Consider the following 17,972-nt stretch of genomic DNA (forward strand, 5'->3'; position numbering starts at 1 on the left):
TGGCAACCTTCAGGAGAAACCCTGTTGTTGACGTAAGCTGAGCGTAAATGTTTATATTGCACACTTCCCTCCTGTAACATTTCCTTGTAACGCTCTGCAAATTTGCTTTGGCTGTTGCTTTTAGTTTTAACTTTCCCAGTTAACCTCAGTGGCATGAAGTGGTTCTGAGTTGTTCTGCCAGGGAACCACGTTTTCCACCATCTGCTGGAAACTGGTCCAAGAGAAATCCTGGCCTGGGTGCGAAAGGCACACAAAGATGGCTGTAAACATCCTGCATCCCTCAGTTGGATGCTGCTCAATGATATGGAAGGCAGCAGGATAAGAGAAGCAGGATGCTGCTCAATGATATGGAAGGCAGTGGATTGAGAAAGCCATGGAGGCTGGCTTTGGAAGACCTGAACAGGGCTGGGGACCCTTGGAGTCTTCCATTTGGAGGCTTGCTATGAGTCAGTCTGCTTGCCAACAAATAACAACAAGGTGAGGTTATTGCACTTTGCATATATCACAACACGGTGTGACTTTGGAAAAGAGGATGATGCTGGGGAAAGAGGAAAGCGGGAGGAGGAGAGGAAGGCTGCCTTCCAGGAGGATTGCTTCCACCAAGGAAGCCACAATGGCTCCTGCCCTGATTTTGTAAGGCCTGAGCTAGGGTTCTGGACAGCCGGGTCGGAGGGTCATTCGGAGGGTCACCATAAGACAAAGTTGACTTGATGGCAAATAGCCCCAAAGCAGCCCTTCGTGGAGAAAGCCTGAGGAGGAGGAGGAGGAGGGCTCACTTGCTAATATTGAAATGGGAGACATCGAGGATGGAAGCGTGGAGGTTGTGGCTTGGCTAGAGGGGCCAGACCTCTCTGTTGGCAGGAAGAAGGCCCTTGAAATCCCCTCTTTTTAAAGAACAACTGGACTTCACCAGGAGCTGAGGTTGGGCAGAAACATCTATGCAGCTCCCCATCTTGTCCCAGAGAGATGTGTGGTCTCCCTGGGAGAGTGTCCCTTCTCTCTTTCTCCCAATGTCTCATATCTGCAAAAGGTACTTCTGCCCGCCCGCCTTCCCTGCCACCGCCGTCCATCCTAATCATCTTCGCATTCGGGGTTGTGGGTCCCACAGAGCGTCACTGGCCAAAAGACGTACTTAGAGTTGTAGGGGGCTTTGGCCAAGCACTGAGCCGCTTCTTGGTCGCATTCGCAAGCCATTTTCTGGCACTTGTCCTCTGTCTTGTCTGTGTCTTCTGCAAAGAGAAAGCGAGAGGCTCAGGGGAAAGGAAGCCACAGTGGATGGTGCAAGACGGGGGGCACCATGATGGTCCCCCCAACCCTCCATCCCCATAGGACACAGGGTTGTGTTTCCAGCCAGAAATACGACCCGGGGGTGACCAAGAAGTAATTTCTAGTGTTCTTTTGCTGTATCTGAGACCAGCTTGTTTACAGGAGAGGTGTGGGGTAATGTCAGACTGCTTTTGTGGCACTTGGGCCAATCCTTTTGCCCAAACCTTCAGATGCCCATCTGCCTGGCAGCAGCTGCCCAAGGATAACTCACCGCACTTGGCCTTGTTGTCCTGGCACTCCCAGGTGTAGCTGCCCGTTTTGGGGCCGCAGCCTTCCTTCTCCGCTTTGGCGTAGCAGCAGTCGTGGCGGAAGCAGCACCTGCCAAGAGAGGAGGTTTTGTATTTGGCTGCCCAGGGATCATTCCTCAAACTGCCAGGGATCACAAAGGAAGGCCTTCCCCTGAGAGATGGGTTGCATTATTTAGACCACTGGCTCATTGTCTCCCTGCAAAACCCTTGCAAAAGGAGATAGGTAGCCAGACTGGAGTACAATTCCCAGCATGGCCAATGGGGATTATGGGAGCTGTGGTCTGAAAGAGGATATTCCAAGCTCCTGCTAGGCCACCTGTTGCTAAGCAGATATTCCAGACTACATTTCCCATCAGCATGGCCAATGGGGATTATGGAAATCATGGTTGGAAATCGGGTATTCCTGCTAGGCCACTTGGTGCTGGGCTGATATTCCAGACTATGTTTCCCAGCAGCATGTCCAATGGGGAGGATTAGGTTTTTTTAAATATGAAACATCAGGGGTACCAGGTAGTCTCTTTCCCTTCCCTACCAACTGATAGCCAAGCCAAAATGTCCTCCATACTTTGGCTTCTAAGTACAGAGTGTCCACAGTTTTGGCAAGGGAGCTCTTGGACTCAGTTCCCAGTCTGTGAAAAGGACACCTGTGCCCATTCATCCCTGCTGGAAACCGCTGGCTCTTGCCTTTACCCCAAAGGAGTGCCATGGGTCGCAATTCAATTCCATCCCCCCCCCCCTCCATGGGGATCAATGCATACTGTACATACTTAGCAAAACTTGATGCAATCTTCCCGACCGACAACATGAACTGTCAAGACGGGTGCAGTTCGGCAAAGTATGCAATTATCCCATTAATGCCTGCCTTCATTAGCCCACGTTCATGAACTCTTCCCATAATCCGTCCCATTGTATCCGGCTGGCAGGGCAGGTCCAAAGGGGCGGAAGAGGAGGCAGGGAGCAGCAAGGCCCTGGGTCCCTCTCTTGCCTTTTGGGGGGTCTTTTGCGCGCCCCCTCCCCAGCCTTCCTTCCCCTTGAGACCAAGGAGAGCAAAATGAAGCAAGGTAGCTCCCCTTGGCGGACCTCTTTGTGGAGTTGTTGTTGTTGTTGTTGTTGTTGTTGTGTGCCTCCAAATCATAGCTGACTTATGGCAACCCTAACAGAGGGTTTTCTTGGCAAACAGAAGAGGTTTGCCATTCCTTTCTTCTGAGGCTGAGAGAGAGTGACTTGCCTAAGGTCACCCAGTGGGTTTCCACGGCTATGCAGGGATTTGAACCCTGGCCTCAAGAGTCATAGTCCAGCACTTTCGAGCCACTATGCCACATTAATGGATTTAGGCACATGTGTCCATCTGTTTCCATCTGCACAGCTACTTCCATTGCTGCAAACCGGGTTCCAGGTGCAAAAGTAGTTTGCAATGAATTGGCTCAGCAATAGGGAGAGGAGAGGAATGGGAAGGATCTTCCCAGTCGACTCAGGCAAAAGCAAACTGCTGCCACCTGTTCTGGTTTATCTTTCCTTCTGTTGTTGCTTGGGCACATGTGACCCTTGCAAGGGACTGGCACGGCTATTTCCTCAGAGACAGTTAGGAACAAGAATCCCTTGGCTGCCGGCCAGTGGCCAAAAGCTCCAAGGCAGGGAAAAAGGCCACCCATCCAAGCGGACTAGTTTCCGCTCCCATTTTGCAAGAGCGACGGAGGCGTGCCAGCGGTGCCAACCTCGGAGGAAGGATGCCAAGTGGCCCACGCCCAGCCTTGTAAACACAGGAAGGTGCCCCGGCCGGCCCAGGTTGCAATGGCCCAAAACTGGGGCAAAAGGTAAGCCAAGGTTCAGTGGGCAAACAAAGGGCCAGAGATGGCCACCCTTCTCCCATCCAGCCTCCAAAGGTCACAATTAAAGCCATCGTCTCCGTCCCCCAAACTATGGTTTTGTTTTCCCCAAAGCTTAAAATACACATTCTCACAACACTTATCCCACACTTATCTGCATGTTGAGGTTTTTTCATTCTAAAAGCAGTTTAAAGGATGTGGTTTCTTTACGCACGCAAAGGACCAGCCTGGCATTTTAAAGAATAGGATTATTTTAGTTGCAGCAAGGCACATTCAGACACAGAAATGAGCCGGCCTTAAAGAAAGACTGTTTCTTCTTCCTCTTAGATAACGTTTTAAATTTGCAAAGGAAAAGAAAATGCAGCCTTAGGCTCACCCAGTAATAGAGCTTAGCTATCCGTTCATGTTAAGAGATGCCAGTCTATTCTCATGTCTTTATGGCCATTTCGGCACGGTCCAGAATATGTATTCCTGCTTAGAAATATTGGGTAAGAACTAAATATTATGATGGTGATTGTTTGTGGATTTCTTTGGACTATGTGGAAGAATTTATTCCTGACGTTTCACCAGCGTCTGTGGCTGGCATCTTCAGAGAACGCTGGCATGGAAGTGAGTGGGGTCTATATAGGGAGGAAGCGATTTACATCTTAATCTCTGTGTTGGTCTGTTGCTTATTATTATTATTTTGCAAAGCGTCAGGGGAATGGAGGTCATGTCCAAAGGGGGTTGGATTTGGACCCATCGCCCTGTTAGTCTGGAGCATCAGTGCAGCACAGGTGAGTCCCAAAGGTGCAACAAGGGCATCCCTTTGCATACCCAAAGGAAGCCATACTTTGGCTCCTTGCGGATGGAGGCCATCTTACCAGTCCACTTTGTCCCTGGGCCATCCGCTTCCTCCCAGGCCACAGTAGCACCCGTAGCGCAGGTAAGCTAGTGGGGTCCGGCCCGTGGCGCAGAAGATGGCACCTGCCAACTGAAGGACCCCTCTCCGGCTCCGCCGTGGAGCGTCTCCAAAGGCACCTCCTGCCCCTTCCTCTCCTGCCATTGATGCCGATGCTGCAAAGAGGGAGACCAAGCATTCGGATCAGGACCCACCGCAACACAACACACTTTGCAAGATGTGTCTGCACAGACATTCCCACCGCTTTTGTCCCTCTTTGACTGACCATTTTGCACAGAGCTAATTTCAAAGGTTGGAGTTGCCACCTTGGCTTCCTTTAACTCAAACTAAAAGCTATCCGTATCAATGGAGGCAGCGCTGGGTGGATTTCCCATCCCTCCTCAATAAAACAACCTTGATAGCGAGGCAGTTGAGAGCCAGCCAAGGTGATCTTGGTCTTGCCATTGCAATGAAAACGCCTGTTTTTATCTGGCAATGCTTTTATGGACTCCCTGGCCCAGGTCACCTCTCTCCTACTACTGCTTTCCTCATTGTGTAATTTCCACTTTCCTCATTGGTCCGTGTAGTTTTCCTTTCCTTGGTTGGCGTCTGCTGCTCAGCCTGACTTATTGGGAAAGAGATTAGAGACCCGAGGGCCCAGAACAACCTTTCTGCCCTTAAAATGAGCCACCAGAAGAAGCATTACTCAGTGCGGCTTTCCAGAGCAACAACGGGGAGGAAAGACGGAGCACACTCCTCCAATTGCACAGTTTGGAAAAGTTAGGGGTTTTGCTTTGGACTAGAAGCCCCAAATGGTAGAGCCAGGGGCTGCTGGGATTTGAGTCCCACAGGTCCCAACTTATATAAATGAATAAACAAACTCTCTCTCTCAAGGCATAGGGCTCTTATTGCCATTGCACACACAGCAACCTCTTTGGAAACCAGGAGTTGGGTGCAGAAGTTGCACTTGTAGGAAAGAAAGAGCTTGGAAAAACCTGGAAGAGTGGTGGCTCCCGTGTCAGTGGGCAAATGGAATCCACTCCAGGTTTTGTCTGGCTCCAAAGCAACTGTCTCTGCTGCTGAACTGGAGGGGACCCATTGCCTTTGAGTTGGGGGCTACTAACCACCATTAGCCTGGAACCCTGTCTCCATAGACCCTATATAGAAGTTGGAAGAGACCCCAAGGGCCACCCAATGGGACCCCATTCTTCTGCCATGCAGGAACTTCCAATCAAAGCAAATCCAACAGATAGCCCTCCAGCCTCTGCTCAAAGACATAGAATCATAGAATCCTAGAGTTGGAAGAGACCCCAAGAAGGGCCCTGATCCAGTCCAACCCTTTTATTCTGCCATGCAGGAACTCTTCATCAAAGCAGCCCCATTTTGACAGATGGCCATCCAGCCTCTGCTTAAAGACAGCCTCCAAAGAAGGAGCCTCCATCATCCCTCTTCCACTGTCAAATATAATCATCCCTGCATCTTTTGAACCCAGTGCCCACCCGAGTGGACCCCCTGATCAGCCCCATTGACTTTAGGGGTCTCCTGGAGGGGGTCCCTGGTCCCTGCAGGCTCCTCTCCCCAAAGTGGACCACTCACCCAGCCTTAGCATCAGCATCAGGAGGAGGAAGAGGAAGGGTCCTGGGGGTCGCCCCAAGGGGCCCATCGGGGGCAGAGCCAGCGCCAGAAGCGGGTCTGGAGCGCTCCGTCCACACCTGCCTCCCGTCCAGGAGCCTCTGGCCGAACGGAGATTGAAAGAGAGACTGAACGAGAGAGACTGAGAAAGAGAGAGATGGGGATGGACCTCCGCCTTCCTCCGCCTCCTCTTCCTCCTCCGCCTCCTTCCCCTCCCATTCCCAAGGAAGGACTCCGGCTCAGGAATCTGCTCCGGGCTCAAGTCCGAACTTAGAGGTCCTAGATTTTGGAAGGGATCCCCCCAAAAGGGGGGGGGGGCATCCAGAACAACCCCCTTCTGCCATGCAGGAATACATAGGATCCTCGACGTGGAAGGGACTACTGTACTAAGGACTATATAGCCCAAACCCCCTTCTGCCATGCAGGAACTCGCACTCAAAGCTCTCCCTGGGACAGCTGGCCCTCCAAGGAAGGAGACTCCTCCAAGACATGGGGACCCGAGTCCCTCAGCGTCCTCAGTCCAGCACTCATACAATCCTAGCGTTGGAAGAGAGCCCAAGGGCCATCCAATCCAACCTTATTGTGCCATGCAGGAATACCTAGCATCCTAGAGTTGGAAGGGGACTCAAACCTGGGCCCCCAAACCCATCCTTCCTCCCATTGGGCCCCACCACCATCACCAGGAACACCCCAATGTTTAACTTTCCGATCATGGTAGCCGTTGGCAACCAGGAGCTGTGCCTTGGGTCGCAGGGATGATGGGATTCGCGCACGGTGTCCTTGGCTGAGGTCACTGGGATGCTATTAGCAAAGCATCCAAATAATGTGCGCATGCAAATGAAGTTTGGGTTGAGTAACATTTGCAAAGGTGTCCTCATTCCTGAGGACAATCTGGAGTCTGCTCCTGTGGCTTCCTTCTTACTCAGGAGGCTCCAGAGTAGACCCATTGGAGCAAATGCCAGGGGTTGTCCTCACTGCAAAGCAAAGCTCAAAACGCGCATAGACATGTAAACTCATGCTTGTTAGCCATGCTCAAAATGGAGGATGCTTTGGCATTTGTCCTGGAACGTAGGACATGTCCTGGGAAAGAAGAACATCTGGTGACCCTGAATGGAGGACATCTTGAGATTCCTCCTGAACAGAAGGTTGATATGGAGGATGCATTCTGGAAAAGGAGGATATCTGGAGGCCTTCTCTGCTGGGTTTGTGGCTGTTTGTATGCCTTCAAGTCATTCCCAAAGGATGGCAATCTCAAGGTGAACCTATCATGGGGGTTTCTTGGCAAGCTTCTTCAGAGAGGTTTGCCATTGCCATCCTCTGAGGCTGAGAGAGTGTGACTTCTTGCCCAAGGTACCTCCTGCTCCATCATCAGCCACCAATAAACGTCCGGCACAAAATGACCCTTGGAAGAAGCCTAGAAAGCCTCTCACTTGCGCTTCTCCAGCATCTTCATTCTGGAGGAACTGCAAAGCCAGCCTATTAAAAAACCAATATGGGAATACAGTACTGTCTCTTTCCAGAGGCTGTTGGACTGCATCTCCTATCATCCTCTAAGCTAATAACCTCTGATGGAATTGCTAGTATCTGCAGGCAATCCGAATTCAGTGGCACACTTCTCCCCAGCCTCAAGGAGAATCCCAATGTCACCCTGGGCCTGCCTTTGGCTTCCTTTCTGCCTCCTGCCCTTCTAGCTGCCCTGGCTCCTTTATTGACAAAAGGGGTGGGGATGCAGACCATTCATCCCAACTCCTTGGTCTGCAAGCTCCTCGAGGGCTGTTTGGCTTTTCAATCCTAATGAGAGAAGGCTCTCATTAATCCTCTTCTGCCGCCAAAAGCCTTGCAAACAAGCTCCGATGGCATTTCCCTTGAATGTTGATTCTGCAAAGAAAGATGCTACCTGGAGCAAGCTGGTTTTTCGGCTTCTTCCAGGTGAAGAGAGAGCTGTTGCCCTGCAGCAGAGCAGCCACATACCTGCCTAGAGTTGGAGAATAATTAAGCCACGGCTAACTTGGCAATTAAGAATCTGCTTATTATCAAGGGATTAGTCGCTATTTCTGTTGCCCAAGACGCTTTCAGGCTAGCTGCCTCTGAACACAAATCCCTCCATTAATATTTTATTGGGTCCGCTGAGAAGGGACAGCTTCCAATCTGACCTTTGTGGGTCCTTTCCAGTTGCCTTTGGACTTATGGCAACCCCATACATTTTGTAGGGTTTCCTTAGAGGTGGTTTGGCCAGTTCTGTCTTCTAAAATATATCTACAGCACCAGCTGTTTCCCATCCAAGCAAACCAGGGCTGACTCTGCTTTGCTTCCAAGATCAGATGCCTTTAAGGTGTTTAGGTCAAGTCACATACTCTCAGCCTCAGGGGAAGGCAATGGCAATCCCCCTCTGAACAAATTTGGCCCCCAAAAACCCCTGTGATAAGCTTACTTTAGGGTTGCCATAAGTCGGGAATAACTTGAAGGAAGAACAACAACAATTTAACTTAAACTCAGCTAAAGAACTCAGCATTAACCAGAGAAGTTTGGACAAAAGTATCACTGCCTTGTGGATTTGGGGTTGTGTTGTACCCTTTAGGGACACCCACAGTCTTCCTCCTCTGATAACAAGAGATTTATTTTTAAATAATGAAAAACCAAAGGGCAGACAGATTTCTTGGTTAGGGTCCATTGCGGCTGTGCTAATGGTTGCTTCTGAAACTGCAAAGGCACAAACTCCTCTTTGCTTGCAGGCCCTTGCTCTGCTGGAGAGGAAAGCAGGTGGCTCCATCAAAAAGGAAGAGGCAAGAAAACCAAGGGTCACCTGAGGGAAATCCAGCATTTCAGGAAGAGCGGGCAAAAGGCCTAATTCCTTTGCAAAGCCCAGCGCAGGGAAGGTAGCTCCCATGCCATCATGGTGGCAGATGAGGAATGCAGCTTGTCCCCATCTTTTCTGGACAATCTTGGCACAGAAAGAGGGAGGGACACACAGGGGATCCCAAACTGGGACCCCCATTTCACACATGGCAGCCTTATTGCACAGTTATTATGTGTGTGTGATAAGGTGCCCTCATTTGCCACAAACAACACAAACGGCTCCTCTGGCGCAGCTGCCCAACTGGACACAGGTGGGAGACCCTGGTCTTTGGAGTGCCCTCCTTCACTGGACGTTTCTTCCGGCAGGTTGCTTTCCGTGGTTCAAAAGAGCAAAATGCATTTCCATGAAGCGGGGGAAATGGAGAAGGGGCAGTTTTGGGTCATTCTCCTTGGTGCAGCCCTTTAGGGTCCTGTTTAAATACCTCCGCTACATTCAGAGGAGGGGAAGGGATGCCGGCCTTTCCAAGTCCTGCTTCTTGGTTGAGCCCCGTGCCAAACCTCACCTCCATGCTGCCTCTCTGCTCTTTGGTGCCATGCCCTCCGCTTGGCTCCCAGCCTGCCATACTTGCAGGCGCTCCAGAAGGAAAGGGAACACTTCAGCAGAGCGGCTTGAGGAAGAAGAGGGCAACCCCAGTGGGGGGCACCTCGGATGTGATGACACTGTTGAGCTGGTACTGCCGCAGGTAGAGCTTCTCCAGGACATTGTAGATCTCGTAGCCCACCTTGCAGCCCTGGATGCCCAGGAGCGAGAGGGTGGTCATGAAGGGCCTGGGGGACCCATCGGTGCCCTTGTTCATGATTGCCAGCGCATACTGGCCATTGACCAGGGTCCTCTTCCACACCTCAAAATGGAGGGACTGCCAGGGAGAAAGAGAGGAAGGAAGGAGGGCATTAATGGGTGGGCTGCCTCAGGAAAACAAAACCATAAAGACAACCGCAACTACTGCTCATCCTCATCCTCACCACCATTGATATCCCAAAACTCCAGTCCAGAAAGGCAAGGTACAGATGTCAAAACAACAGTAATAAATTGGGTACAAAACCTGTCATTAACAGTCACACTATGAAACTCATAATAATCGTAAAATAGTAAAAAATCTCCCCCCGAGAGCATGGGAAGCCTCTTTTTGGATTGCTTTGCTGCCTTCTGCTGCCCTTCCCCAAATCCTTAGCACTCTTGCTTGGCTTAGATCCCACCTTAAGGCTCCCTATCCGCCCCACAGCTGACTTTTGACCAACACACTTGCTAAATATTTAGTATTAGTCATTATTACTGGCACAATGACCTCTGTTTATAAACTGCTGTTCTACAGGTTGGTGGATTTCTTCTCCCTTCTGGAGGTGGGGATCATACACAGGGCTCAGTCATCCACAGAATCTAAACTGGTCTAAGGTTGCCAGATAAAAAACCAGAGAGGGCTCCTGTGTCTTCAGTAGTTCTGCAGAAGAATTTCAGCAAGGGTTGCTTGGCACTTCGTGAAACAACCTCTGAAATCCCCTCTTCTATGCAACTGCTCCAGTTTACAATCTCCCAACTCTAGCAAGAGCAAGAATTCCAGCCAATTGGGGTTGCTAGAGTAAAAGCTCTGGAACATTTCCTCTGTGGATGAGGCTGAAATTCAAAGCTGAGTTTGCAGACAACAGATTTTGTGCTGTTAAAATATGTGCCTGTTTTGCTGCACCCAGCCCTGCCACATCGCAAACGCTGGTTGCCTTTGTGTGGTTTTGCTCTTCCTTTCTCTCGTGGGGAGGCCAACATTCCTCCAGAGTTCACAGAGCTTCTGTCGGTCGGTCGGTCGGTCGGAAGATGCCACATGTTCTGTTTCTTATGAACCAAAGCTTCGCTATGTGCTAATCCAGTAACAAGAAAGCCCGCAAAAGTGGCCGTCCCAGCCCAAAGGAGGGGAACTGGGAGTGCCATTGGCCATGGAACGGTTGGGCTGGAATCTATTGTTTAAGGGCTGACGATGGCCCATGGGCCCCTTCCCTCTCCCCACTTCTAGGATTCCATAAGCCCACTTTGGTTTTTGGAAAATGAGTATTATTTTTCAGGGTGTCTTGTATTTCAAGGGTGACTTCCCACTCCCAGAGGTTTCCAGGGACAGGTGCTTCACCCTTTTATTGGCTAGAAAAAGGAGCTGCCTGGGGAGCTGAGACTTGGCTGCATTTGGTCCACCTCTGTCCCAATCCTGGCCCATTGTGCCAGGAAAGGAAAGGCTAACAAGGAGCAAAAGTGACACACACCAAGGCATTTGCTTCTACTGAGCATGCGGATCAAGACGCAGGGATTCCCAAAGTGTTGGAGTTTGAAACGGTGCCCAGCTGCACAGGAGACCCCAGCCACCCTGCAGACATGGACCTTCCCTGCCCCAGTCCTGGTTTCAATGACTCTGTTTTCAAAATGGAAACACACACGCACCGTTGAAATCCGCCTTCCCTGAATCCCCAGGGGATCTTGGTTTATGTAGATGAGAAGGGGATTCTGCAAGAGGTCCTTGGCTTCCTTTGATATGGTCTGCAAGTTACAGGACATGAAGAACGGGGCGGCCAGGATAGCCCACAGGGCCACCTGCACTTTCGACTGCTCCTGGCTCAGGCCAAAGTCACCAATGATCAGCTGCAGGGAGAGGAAGAAGGGAGAAAAGGCTTCATCAGGGACGATGCACTTTTACAGACACACAATGCCTAAAGAGGCAACAAAGACCGGGAATGAAATGTCAGTGGATGGAAATGAGTAGACCACAACCCAAATACTGTTAACATGCTCAGCATTTCCTTTGGAAACTGTGAACTGCGACTGGATGGAAAGGTATTCTGGGTCAAAACAAAATAAATGTTACCATATCAGGGTCATTCCACCTCCCCGGTCCAGCAGCCGGCTGCAGCGTGTCCTGGTTCTTTCCGTACCACTCAATGATGCGGAAGAGGGTGGTCCAAGAGTCCTCAATGTCAATGTAATTCCTCCACATGTTGCAGATTTTGCCAAGTAAAGTATAGTTCACCTTGAACGCAAAGAATAGATGATGAAGTCTAGGCTTCTTTCTCCAAAGGGACCAAACAAATGACCCAAAGGTCATGCAGGAACCACTTTCCTGAACCAAAATGTCTCTTTTTCTTACTATGGCCATGGACGAAAACATGCCTTCAAACAGACAAAACCCACTGCCTCTGAAGAACCTGGAACCGAGAACTACACAGCAACCCACAACTCAAGCACTCCTGGAAGATGCCCACCCAATCTCTGTTCAAGAACCTCCAAAGAGGGAAAACCCACCATTTTCCAAGAGAGTGGACTCTCCTCCTTTGGAAGATGTTGGATGACACAATTGCATTGCTCTGACTCCAATGGTCTCCAGGACACATTTTTTCCTCCAGGGTTTGTGGTTCTGGAATTACCTTTGGCGGGAGGCCCCCTTCGTAGGCTGGCCAGCTGCAAGAGAAAGCAATCCTCCGTCCTGTTTTGTTCAGCGCCACGCTCATCTTTGGGTAGCCTGGACCATAAGTAAAGAAAAAGAGATACAGTATATAGCAACTTTTCCCCTTAGGAGAAGCACGACATCCAGGAGCAGTCTTAAATCATTAAAAGCCACATCCTGAGATTTCTGGGAACTGGCAGCTGCCCACGGATAACCAGTTGGGTACCATGCTGCTATCAGAGCTGGGTGAATCTGGGGTATTGGTCAGTGTTGGTCACAGAGAGAGACTTTGTCACTTCGGGGCAGTGACTCTATGATAGGGCAGCTATTTTTCTCCTGGGTTTTGCAGGTGCTGAAACTTATCCCCAGGTTAGATTCCCTAAACTTAGGAATAATGCCTGCAAAAACCAGCGCGAATTCACTGCTCCAAAGTAACATCATGCTTGGGTACAGATTTATGGGTCACAGGCAAGACCACTGGACGAACCTTCCCAAAAGCAACCATTCGACATTCTCCTTCACCAGTTGTTTTGATTGGCTTTATACTGGTTTATCTTAAGCAGAGGCTGGATGGCCATCTGTCAATGGGGCTGCTTTGATTGAGAATTCCTGCATGGCAGTAGAAGGGGGTTGGACTGGATCAGGGCCCTTTTTGGGGCCTCTTCCAACTCTATGATTCTACGGTGGCGGCAGTCTCTGCATACTTTGGTTTTAAATGGAAAAATCCGAAATGTGCTGGCTGCTTAAGAACAGGCTCTCGTAGGGCACGAACCTATTGCCTTGGTGGAAGAATTGGAAAAGCATCCGTCCAGCTTGAGCATGTCAACCCCCCACTCCGCAAAGGTCTTTGCGTCTGTCTCGATGGTCGCCAGGGTGGTCCCAGCATAGCCGGCGCAGGTGGCGTTGCCCATGTCGCTGTAGATGCCAAATTTCAAACCCTTGGAATGAACCTGGGAACAGAGAGGAAACAGAAGCGATGGCCATCAGAGAGAGAGGGTCCTTTGTGGGGATCTATGGTCTCAGTCCCTGCCCTGGGAGCCATGCTGGCCCACTCCCTTCGGCTCTTGGACCTCCATCCACTGAGAAACACACTTTTACTGGACCTGGACCTTTCAATCAACGTCCCTTTAGATTGCAATTTAAATGTTTTGTTACTGTTTTATGCCGACAAGTCATCTCCAGCTGATGACAACTTTCTGCTAGGTTTTGTTTTTGTTCAAGATTTGTTCAGAGGGATTTTTTTTTATCACAGCCTTCCTCTGAGAGAATGTGACTTGCTTAAGGTCAACCAGTGGGTTTCCATGGCTGAGCAGGGATTCGAACCCTGGTCTCCCAGAGAAATCCCAGTCCAACACTTAGACCACTAGACCTCTTAGGATTTCTTCAGAGAAAGTTTGCATTGCTTTGCTCTAAAGCTAAGAGAGTGTGGCTTGCCTAAAAAAACAACAGATAAGGTCCCATGTGGGTTTCCATGGCTGGGCAGGGATTGCAGCCTTAGGCTCTGGGCCAACATTCAGACCTCTACACCATTATTTCAATGCTGTTTATAACATTATAATACACTTACTGGTGTTTTAACATTATGCTTTTGCCTGCCCCTGTTTGCACCTGTTTTTAATCTTGTTGTGAGCGCCACCTTGGGTTTACACAAAGTCTGTGTCTCTAAAACGGAAACTATTTCTTACTGCTGCATTTGTTCTTTTTAACATGAGATGTGTACTGCTCTTGGACACCTTGTTGTATAGTTTATAGCATTTGTGGACCCGAATAAATGCATTCTTTGCTAGAACCTGGCCTAAACCGTTAACATATCTGCATGCATCCCCTATTGAAAAGCATGCTCTTCTGGCTTAACAAAAACAACTCTTCGCAGTCTTGAATTTTGGGCTTGCGACAGAGGTTTTACAACTCAGCAACGGCTTCCAATTTGGTTTGGAGCTCAAACTGAGGTGATGCTTTTGACCCCGAAAGCCCTAAATGTCTTGAGGCCAGGATATCTGAAAGACCTGCTCCGAACCTGAGCTCCTCGGTGTGTCAGTTTTCTATAGCCTATGTGTTTAATGCTTTAAAAGTGTGCATCCCTTGTGCTCCACTTTGGGCTGAGAGATGATGCATAAGTCCCCGGGATAAACAATAAACAGAGCCAACGCATCTGGTCTTGCATGGCTTCTTCTGCACCCGAAGGCTTTTGGAGAGACCTTGCCACGCAAAGCAGCGCAGTTGTGCCGGACTCACGTAGTCGGCCAGGGCTTTGATGCCGCTGGGGAACCGGCCAGGGTCTGCCTGGAGCCGGCCACGAGCGTCTCTCTTGCGCGTCGCCCAGCAGTCGTCCAGGTTGACGTACTGGTAGCCCAGCTCCTTCCAGCCGTCCTCAACCAGCCGGTCGGCCATGGCCTTGATCAGGCGTTCGCTGTTGGCAAGCAAGAGAAAGACAAACAAAAAGAGTCATGCAACCGTGGAGTTGGAAGAGGTCCCCCATTGAGTCTGGCTCCCGGCTCAGTAGAAAAGCTCCAAAAACAGGGAGCTGTCCAGCTTCTTTTTGGAGACTCCCATCCCTCTCTAGGAAATGCGCTCCATTGCCAAAACGCTCTTACTCTCAAGACATGTCCTTCTAATGTTCAGTCAAAATCTACTCTCCTATAACTTCAAACCATTAGACATGGCTCCAAAACACAATGCAGAAATAATCCAGTTTGAGAATGCTTTAACTGCCTTGGCTGAATGCTAAGGAATCCTGGGAACTGTAGTTTTCTGAGCCATTCATCCTTCTCTCTGAGAAAGAGCTCTAGTGACACAACAAACTACAAATCCCAGGCTTCCCTAGCACTGAGCCAGGCCCCATCACTTATAGAGACTCATAGATTTGGAAGGGAGCCTAAAGGCCTTCCAGTCCAACTCCCTTCTTCTGCCATGCAGGAATACACAGAACCAAAGCGCTTCTGAGAAATGGCCACCCAGCCTCTGTTTAAAAACAGCCTCCACAGAAGGAGACCCACCACGCTCTGAGGCACCATTCCCCTTTGGCTTCCTTTCTGCCCCGTTACCCCTTTCATTCTGTATATATGCCATTTGTGGGTTTGAACCTTGGCTTTGTTTATTTCTGTTGCAGACTTGCAGTGCTGTGGAGAAATTAAAAATCCTGAGGTAAAAGTTGTCTGTAACCTGATATAAAACGTATAAATAAGGGTGTTGTGAAAGCTAGGCCCTGCTGCAATGAGAAAAATCACCTCAGAGAGGTTCAGTTTCCCTCAGACTGAGGCCAAGTCGCTTTGTATAAATGAGGCCTACTCTTGAGGCAAACTTTTAATGAGGTTTTCTTGGCCAGAAGTTGTCATCTTGTGGCCAATATTTTCCTTATATGACTTAAATGTCAAGGCAGGTTTCCTTGGCACAACCTCCATTCTTTGTTATTCTTCACTTGTCTTGCTTTTTGACACCATTTTGGCTTTCTTTCTGCCCTTTATATCATTGCTTATACGTACTTCATTTGTGGGCTTGAACCTTGGCTATGTTTATTTCTTTCACATTGCTGTGGAGAAATTAAAAATCCTGAGGTAAACCTTGCCTGAAATGGGACATAAAATGTATAAATAAGCGTTTTGTGAAAGCTAGGCCTTGCTACAGTGATAACAATCGCCTCAGAGAGGTGAAAAGATTCCCTCAGACTGAGGTGAAGTTACTTTCTTTAAGTGAGGCCTACTCTTGACAGTGAAGCCGTGACACTTGACAGAAGAAACCTCCACAATCCCAGCACTCCTCAATGTGTTGGACTACAACCCCCATCATCCCCATAGTCTATGGCCAAAGGCCACAGTGGTTAGGAGGATGGAGGGAATCATGATCCGCCATGTTGGACTGTCTTAGCCAACCTCTGTCAGGATTTATGTGGCTGAGGGGGATCCAAGCGGGGCAACCTGATGCAGTTGTCAGGATCGTTGGCGCAGTCGGTGTTGCACCTAAAGCGCTCCCAGGGCACCCAGCCCATCGGAGGCCTCCGCAGCAGACCATTATCCAGGGCAGAAGCACAAGCCACAAAGCCAAGCCAGAGCCCCAGCGTGGCAGGGGACACGATCCAGAGAGCACCCCTGAGAGGAAAAAGACACACACACAAACACAGAGTCATCCACAGTGTTACCATCCTTATGTACACCATTCTTAGCAACGCCATATGCATCCTTGGCCCAGTGGTCCCCAAGCTGTGCCCTTGAAGACATTTTGGACTTCATTTCCCAGAAGCCTCAGCCATGTTGGCCAATAGCCTGGGATTCTGGGAGCTGAAGTCCAAAATGCCCCTAAAGGGCTCAGTTTGGGGAACACGGCCTTAGTGTATCAGGGGAGCGATGGGGAATTTACTCTGGGTTTCAGGGTGAGTGTTAAAGGAGGAAGCCAAGGGATCTTGGAGTACCTTTGGGACTAATAAGGAAACGACTGCACTAATGTTGCTGTTCCACTTTTACTATTCTGGCTGCTTCCTGTTGCATTCTGGGATTTGCAGTTTAAGGAAAGGCATTCAGAATTCTCAGCCAGAGAGCTCTTAGGCCTCACTGAACTACATATCCCAGAATGCAACAGGAGGCAGCGGCCAGAGCAGCCAAAGTGGAATAGCAGCGCCATAAGAGTGTAGAGCGATCATCTACTAAGTGAGAGGAAGAAGACGCTGGAATGAGTTGTCAGGGGTCAAGGAAGTAGACCGAGGCCATAAAAGCTCATGCAAATGTCTTCTCTCGCTTTCAAAATCCACAAAACAGTGACACCTGCATTGGGCAATTCGCCCTTTTGTTGTTGTGAGTTTGGGACGTTCGCCTATTTTGGCCAAGATGGCTGCCCTGGGCGTGTTTTCTTTCAGGTCCTAAACACACTGCAGAAATAATCCACTTTGAGGCCGCTTCAACTGCCCTGGCTCCATGCTAGGGAATTCTGGGAACTGTGGTGTCTGTGAGACATTGAGCCTTCTCTGTCAGAGAGCGCTCTGTTGGCACAATGAACTACAGTTCCCAGGATTCCCTGGCACTGAGCCAGGGCAGTTGAAGCGGCCTCAAAGTGGTTATTATCCCTTTGCAGACTGATACCTGAGGCTGACATGGCCGTGTCTTTAGACTTTACAGGAGTCACCCAGTTACTCCATCCTCACTGCAGAAACGGCCGGTTTGACACCCCTTTAATTGCTAGGGAATTCTGGGAACTGTAGAGCCATGGCGGTTAAAGTGGTGTCAAAGTGGGTCATTTCAGCAGTGTGGATGCAGCGTAGGCTCTGTTGATCCGTTCAGCACTCAGGGCAGCTCCGTAAAAGTTCGGACTGGAACCCGGCGAGAGGTTCGGCAGCTGCCCCCGGACAGCCCTGCCTCGCTCTCTGGGGCCAGCTGCCAAAACAGCCCATTTGGGGGGAAAGAATGGAATTTGACACGGAAGCCCCCGATTTGGGCAGACCCTGGTCTGAAGCTCCTGGGCTGCATTTTGGAAAAGGAGCTCTCCTTCTTCCTTCTCTTTGGCTCTTCCTTCGTTTCTGAATCATTGTTTTGGAGTCCTAGGCCATCGGGATGACGTCATAGCAACCCGCCTGTGACGTCACCCACAGTAAGACAGCAGGGGGTGTAGGCCCCGCCCCTTCCGGGCGGTTGCTAAGGGAGACAGTTACGTGAGGCCCGCCGGCGCGGCGCATGCGCAGTGCTCCCTCAGCGCCGCCTCGTTCGCTCCCTCCCGCGGGAAAGAACGACGGTAGGCCCGATCCGCCGCCAAGCAGCGCCTTCCCCTTCCTCCGTCTCCCTCCACTTTCCGCCATCTCCTCGCC

The 17,972-nt window shown here is 50.1% G+C and overlaps 2 protein-coding genes across 4 annotated transcripts; both read right to left on the bottom strand.

Moving 5' to 3' along the window:
* Positions 1 to 353: 353 nt before the first annotated feature.
* PLA2G10 (phospholipase A2 group X) lies at positions 354 to 6,055 on the bottom strand. The gene is made up of 4 exons (XM_042438350.1): positions 5,877 to 6,055; positions 4,264 to 4,456; positions 1,538 to 1,644; positions 354 to 1,229 (listed from the first exon to the last, which is right to left on the bottom strand). The coding sequence occupies exons 1-4, from the start codon at positions 5,941 to 5,943 to the stop codon at positions 1,072 to 1,074; spliced, it is 525 nt and encodes a 174-aa protein (XP_042294284.1). The 5' UTR covers positions 5,944 to 6,055; the 3' UTR covers positions 354 to 1,071.
* Positions 6,056 to 8,499: 2,444 nt separating this feature from the next.
* On the bottom strand, positions 8,500 to 17,963 carry LOC121914721 (alpha-N-acetylgalactosaminidase-like). Of its 3 annotated transcripts, none has more exons than XM_042438368.1 (8): positions 17,758 to 17,963; positions 16,099 to 16,269; positions 14,420 to 14,594; positions 12,957 to 13,134; positions 12,165 to 12,259; positions 11,609 to 11,770; positions 11,188 to 11,385; positions 8,500 to 9,625 (listed from the first exon to the last, which is right to left on the bottom strand). In XM_042438368.1, the coding sequence occupies exons 1-8, from the start codon at positions 17,961 to 17,963 to the stop codon at positions 9,365 to 9,367; spliced, it is 1,446 nt and encodes a 481-aa protein (XP_042294302.1). In that variant the 3' UTR covers positions 8,500 to 9,364. The 3 variants fall into 3 exon arrangements, with proteins under 3 accessions (XP_042294302.1, XP_042294304.1, XP_042294303.1); XM_042438370.1 differs by having other exon boundaries at positions 17,612 to 17,900; XM_042438369.1 differs by lacking the exon at positions 16,099 to 16,269.
* Between the last annotated feature and the right edge of the window lie 9 nt (positions 17,964 to 17,972).

This window comes from Sceloporus undulatus, chromosome 8 (assembly GCF_019175285.1).
Source record: "Sceloporus undulatus isolate JIND9_A2432 ecotype Alabama chromosome 8, SceUnd_v1.1, whole genome shotgun sequence".
Classification (NCBI taxonomy): domain Eukaryota; kingdom Metazoa; phylum Chordata; class Lepidosauria; order Squamata; family Phrynosomatidae; genus Sceloporus; species Sceloporus undulatus.

Excerpts from the sequence above, each read along its gene's own strand:
- PLA2G10 (XM_042438350.1), bottom strand. The coding sequence starts at position 5,943 with ATGGGCCCCTTGGGGCGACCCCCAGGACCCTTCCTCTTCCTCCTCCTG. Across the intron at positions 4,457-5,876 it reads GATGCTGATGCTAAGGCTGG|CATCGGCATCAATGGCAGGA; the intron begins GTGAGTGGTCCA and ends CCCTCTTTGCAG. Across the intron at positions 1,230-1,537 it reads GGACAACAAGGCCAAGTGCG|AAGACACAGACAAGACAGAG; the intron begins GTGAGTTATCCT and ends TTCTCTTTGCAG.
- LOC121914721 (XM_042438368.1), bottom strand. The coding sequence starts at position 17,963 with ATGGCGGAAAGTGGAGGGAGACGGAGGAAGGGGAAGGCGCTGCTTGGC. Across the intron at positions 12,260-12,956 it reads TTCTTCCACCAAGGCAATAG|GCTACCCAAAGATGAGCGTG; the intron begins GTTCGTGCCCTA and ends CTTATGGTCCAG. Across the intron at positions 11,386-11,608 it reads GGTGGAATGACCCTGATATG|CTGATCATTGGTGACTTTGG; the intron begins GTAACATTTATT and ends CTCTCCCTGCAG.